We start from the raw sequence: 6054 nt of genomic DNA on the forward strand, positions 1-6054 counted from the left end.
TTATTATAAAAAGCGTATTGAACTTTTGAACATCGCCGGGAAAAGTGTTTAGAGCTGAAAGGAGATTATGCTGAAAAATAAATATACTTTTCCAAAATTTTTTTTTTCTTTGTCGGGTCGGGTACTTTTGGGATTACCCTCGTAATATCAAGACTCAAGGGAAAATCTAGCAAAAGCCTGCTTGATGAAAATTAAACTAAAGACTATTTTCCTATTTTTCAGATGCATTCACTTTTTTATTTGAACATTTGGAAATAATAATAAAAATTGTGCGCTTTTGATGTTTACCAATAGTTAATTGGGAAATTCTAACAAGAATAATATTATTTGCGTAGAGACATTCCAATTTCACGATTTAAATGATGAAATCCTCTCACAGTATCGCTCAAAGTCCTTGAGAAATGAAACGTTCAATCTCAATATAAGCTGTTTAATTGATCAATCTTGGACATTTTCCTAGGCTCATGTGAGTCTAATTCTGGGAAACGCCTCTAAATTTCCAATTAAAGTTTCAGGTGGTCACCACTCCAAATCGAAGTTCATTATATCCTCTGATGCGATCCAATCTCGGCCTTACGCCTTCTCTTCTCCCAATCCGGATTTCGATGGAGCAAGCGATGCGCCCATGTGAGGGGGGGCCGCTCTCCAAAAGCTAGCAGACTCGCTCAGACCACAGAAGGACTCCGAGGTTCCAGGGTCGCTCGAGCTTTCGTTGATCGCATCACGGAGGGGATTCCTTGGAGATGCACCAAGTTTTATATTAGTGGTGTCACATAGAGCCAGGAAATTTTAATCATCCAGTCAGCTATTGGCATTATTAAACCGTATTTGAGTGTGAAATTGTAGAATATAACGAACAAAAGACGTTCATTGAAAAAGAAAGGGCATAGTGAAAAACCCTGATCACCAAGTGTGCAGGCATTTTAGGTAAGTGGAATTTAATACAATCCCTCAATAACATATTCATTCACACTTTAATTATTTAAACATTTATCGATAAGAATTTGTGGCGAAGACATGCGTAATAAACCTGTCTTTTAACAATGGAAGAAATTAAAATGTTGCCGAGTGAATTAAGCGAAAGGATTTTTCAAAAAATAATTTTAGTAAACTGAATTTTTTCTTGTTTTGGAAAATAAAGGGTCCTTAATCTGATCAACTCTTGGGATTTATATTCCTTTCCTCGCGATTGTTGAAATCGTAGATTTTTAATTTTTAGAATATTGAGGTGATTAAATTGCGCTGGCCCATAGAGACAACTAACATTATAGATATTAGAAATTTTTGCTATATTACAGAAAATATTTATGCCGCAACTATTTCGTTAATTTGGCATGCATGAAATCACTCTGACTCTGGGGAATATGAGGGAATTTGATTAGCATTCATTTCCCTGTGAAACCTCAAATGACTTCCGCTGTTGGTGGGTGCGTTGGCGGATTAGCGGAGTAAAGCAATATGACTGCCTCGGTCAAACATTTCTTTTAATCTTTCAAAATGCCAGCACACTGTCCGTTATTTGTTTGCTGGGAAGGCTGGTAAGTGTTTCATGAATTAATCGCGCGTATAACCCCTGGTTGAGACGGTAATTCATTTAACCGGCGAAATATTAGAGATTGTCTATCACGGTATACATTCAAACTCCGACCTCCATTGTCTGCAGCATTAAACTGGCGTAGGGCATGAGGTTCCAGTTGTGAATTCGCGGTTCGTCTTACTCGAATGAGAGCAACACTAAAATGAATCCTGCCAATTATAATCTAAATTTAATGTTTCTCTAACTTTCTACTACCTCTTAACTTTCCATTACGTCTGACACCCACAAACCAAATGACGCCCCCGTGAAGGTTTGCAAGGCGTACAGGGAGTACATCCTCTCTCACCCGAAACCTCCCTCGGTGCTTTTTCCACTTCACTAGGCATTAGAAACCCTCCAATGGGAAGCTAACTTTGAGACAGAAGTTCCACCGATGCTTAAAGACACACGAGCAAAGCGTTAAGTTAACGCTCTTGAGGTGCTATTGACAATATATTTATTACCTTTTGAATTTTTGCATACCGCTGATGTTATCATTTGCCATTCAGCTAATGGATTTGTTATGGACGCATTCACAGATGATTCCAGCGATGGATAATACCCTCATTATAATTGCCATCATATTAATTGCCCTATGGGCAATGACCAGGAAGCCCAAGAATTTTCCACCAGGTGAGCACAAAATTGCATTAATAATTTTATAGCAAGTATCGGTGGCAATTTTGTCCTGACGTGTGCGTGAAGTGCTGAATTGGGATCGTCGGTTATGCGCACGCATGCTCGCATATCGTACTGGCATTGATGAGATGACAGTGCCCACCATTATCACGGAATACTTGGCGATGCGAAAGATCTTCGCTAAACTCGTCATGAAGGTATTGATGGACGACCAAAAGCATCTACTCCAAGGTAACCGACTACCTGACGAAAAAAGTCATCATGACGATTCCCCAATCCCCTTACAGTCCCGATATGGTACAAACAGACTGTTTCCTATTCCCAAAAGTGAAATCCTCCTTTTCTCAAAGGACACCACCATGAGACCCTAAGTGCCGTCAAAGAAGCTTGCGTACCCTTAAGGACCTTCCGGAACAGGGAACCTTCGAGTAGTGAAAAAGCCGTTGGAAAAAGTGTGTCGACGCTCAAGGGATGTAATTTGAAGAACTTGGAGACATTGTAGTCATGTTTATCTGAGATAAACCATTTTTCCGAATCTTTTCTCAGAACCTTTTATAAAAACCATGTGTCATAATTTCAGCGCATCGGGCAGGAAACAGCATGATGCATTTTGTCTCGACTAACCTCTTTCAAATGCCCAATATGCATTGAGAAGCACTATTCAACTATTAAAGTTTTATTACAACCAGTTGAAACGGCTTTACATAATTATTAAAATACTAAGGATTTCATGATTTCGAGACCAACTATTTCAAGAGACTGCTCGCATTGGGCAAGTAGGGTTTATGGGGCGATGAGTTGGTATCCTTTAGCCGACGAAGACGCCATTGCCCGCTCCCCTTCCCCTGACGCAACGCTCAAGTCCGAAGGCTGAAGGCGGTGTGGCTTGGGGAAAGTTAAGCGGCGAAGGCAGAACCTGGACAGAATGGTAGAGGACGCTCTTTGCTAACCTTGATGTGGGTCACGTAGGATTAGCTTTAAAGTGGAATATGGCGAAATTTGAGATTTATTTGGTGTTTTTCGATGCTTAACATTTCGGGGCACTGAACAAGAGGCAATAACGTGGTTCCCCCTAATTACTTCGAGTCAGTTGTACAAGGTGGACCTTGGCGGATGGAATTTTTTTATAGATTGATGTAATTAAAAAAAACAGAGCGATAAGAGGAGAGCGTCAAATTTTCAATCCGACTCCTTTCCAGTCTAGCATCGTAAAGGAAGGAGCAGAGCGAGGAATGGAGGCAATTCAGTGGGAGATCAAAGTAAGAGCGCTTCATTAGATTAGAAGAAAGAATTTCCAAGGCGAACAATACCGGCCGTTAGAAACAAGAAGGGAAAGATATTAACGAAGCCAAAAAATCCATTGATGATGGGAAGGGTACTAGAAGTAACGATGGGAAGGGTACTAGAAGTAACATTATGGTCATCGATGAGCTCAGATATTAAAAAAGACACACGCGGACACGGATAACATGTGCCCAGGAAGAGTAGAGAGGGAGGCGGAAAATTGTCCAATAGGAATGTAGGAGGAGTTGGTAATAAGGATAGAAAAATCCTCGCAGATTTAGTAAAGATTTTAGGGGAAAAATAGAAGTAAGAAATATTTATAATACGAGTATAACTAGGATGTATTCGTGGTTTGGTAATTTTGAGAAGGCATTCGACCATATAGAGTGAACAAAAATGATGCAAGGAATATAGGGATAGACTAAAGGGGACAGCATGTAATTCGGCAATCTGCACATGGGTAAGACAACATAGAAAAGAGCATGTCGACACCCGCAGGGGAGTGTGACAAAGAGGTGTGGATCCACCTATGCTTCGTAAAGTAACGGAATAAACCTACGCACGACGCATTGCGCCAATTACGGCAAGGATATTCAAAAGATTTGATAAAGGTACACCAGTATTTATTAATAGGTATTTGTTCTTTTAAATGCCTAGTTTGAGAGGCGATAAAACTGTTTAAATATTAATTCTATTCATTTAAAATGTGAGTGTTATATTTTTATGTAACGCATTCCTGGTTACATATTCAACAGTTTGGCAATGAAATACTTTTTTCAAAATATCTGGTTATATTCACAAGATATCCTTTCATAACAAAATTCACTGCACTAGCAAAAAAAAGAGACACAAACCACTGTAAAGAGAGAGCAGCTATAATAGGGACTTGGGAAGTTCGATGAAGAAGGTCGATGGTGGGAATAGGGTAATTAGGAAATATTAAGACGGAGATTGAAAGAGGAAATTAATACAGGTGTATATGAGCCTGTACATTTTAGGGCTGTGTGCGGTGAGATGGAAGGAAAACGGGGGATTAAGGAAGCGATATTTATAGGGAAATACGCATAGAAGGGTGGAGTCATCGAGGGTGGCATTAGTGTGGAACAAAGGAGTAAGAAGAAGAGCAATGAATTCAAAGCAGGTGAGCTATGAAATATGAATGGTAGAAGTTAAATCTGCACCAATGGACTTGGTCACGTTACTTTACTTGGTATAACAAGCTAACAATTAACCATAGGTCGGAGGGGATACTTAGAGTGTACACTCAATTAGAGATAAATAAATGCGTGTGTCCACTGTAAGGAATATTTGATAGTTTTGCGGAACTGATTTCTGGATATGCACTGATTTAAGGTTAGCGTGATTGATCCATATTCCCTGAGTGCGAACGCGGATTCAGATCATACATTAGCACTAATAAAGTGTGATGCTAGATTCAAGAGAATGAAACAGGGACGGCGGGTGCGGAAATGAAATGTAGAAGCATGAAGCAAGGTGAGAAAGGATGGCGTACCAGGTGGCAGTAGAAAAAAGGCGTGGGGTTAGGGTAATGGGTGCAGTAGAAGAAGAATGCCGGCGTACTAAACGGGGGAATTAATTATCCAAATGGAGCATTAGGAACAGTCAAAAGAAAAACGACAACGATACCATGGATTACAGATAAAATGATTTGGAAGATGAGTTACGGAAGTAAACGGAAAAATGTGAACACTTAGGAGATGAAAGTGTAAATAAAGAAATAATGAACTTAGGTGAGAAACCAAAAGGGCGAAAGAAGTGTGGTGGAAGACGCAGTGCGAAGGAATGGAGAGTTTACATAAGGAGTTTAGACGCGTGCGGTGCTGGTTTAAAGAAATTGGTGCCCTGTGCTTAAAGGTGAAAGTACTATCAATAGAGTAAGAAGGGAAAATCCGGACTGGAAAAAGGGACTGGTTTAGGAACTTGGCCGGAAAATTTTGTCTGACCTGTGTTCTTTTCCATCCCGGAAATTGGAAAGTTATGCGATGAATATATGCAGTAGGATACGTTTTAGTTTTGATGGAGTAAAATTTGTGCTTAGGATCATGAAAAAAGGACGGAGAGAAGGTAAAATGATCACTAATGGGATGGAACCATCAGTTTTGGTTCTGGAAGGGCAGATGCACGCGTGATGCCATAGTAGTAATGAGACTACAAAAATAAAACAAAATTAGGTTGTATTTGTTTGATTAATGGATTTTGAGAAGGCTGGGTAAAGTAGTAAGGGCGTAAGGAGAAGAATTGCCATAGGCAAAGAGGCTCTCTCAAAGGAGGGCATTGATGACAGGGACGTTGGGTAAGGATGTTTAGAAAAGGCTCAATAAAGCTTTGATAGGGAGCGTGGTTTTGTACGGCGAGGAAACATGGTCACTGAAGCAGGATGACAGAAGTAAATTGGAGTCTTTTGAAATGTGGGTGCGGCGAAGGATGGAGAAGGTGATGTGGACAGAAAGGAACACAAATGAGAATGTGCTAGTTGTGGTGGAGGTGGAGAGGGGGTTGTTTGGAGAAAGCAAAAAGAGACAGGAAATATGGAT

The 6054-nt window shown here is 40.2% G+C and overlaps 1 protein-coding gene across 1 annotated transcript in view; it reads left to right on the plus strand.

Annotated features, from left to right (window-relative positions):
- The first annotated feature begins 4983 nt into the window (after positions 1 to 4983).
- Positions 4984 to 6054, plus strand: part of LOC139700723 (methyl farnesoate epoxidase-like) — a 23726-nt gene continuing 22655 nt past the window's right edge. The window contains exon 1 of the mRNA XM_071599171.1: positions 4984 to 4993. Coding sequence (XP_071455272.1) covers positions 4984 to 4993 — 10 coding nt within the window. The remainder of the gene's footprint in view (positions 4994 to 6054) is intronic.

Source organism: Hetaerina americana, unplaced genomic scaffold (genome assembly GCF_022747635.1).
Source record: "Hetaerina americana unplaced genomic scaffold, ioHetAmer1.1.p SCAF_107, whole genome shotgun sequence".
In the NCBI taxonomy this organism is placed as follows: Eukaryota; Metazoa; Arthropoda; class Insecta; order Odonata; family Calopterygidae; genus Hetaerina; species Hetaerina americana.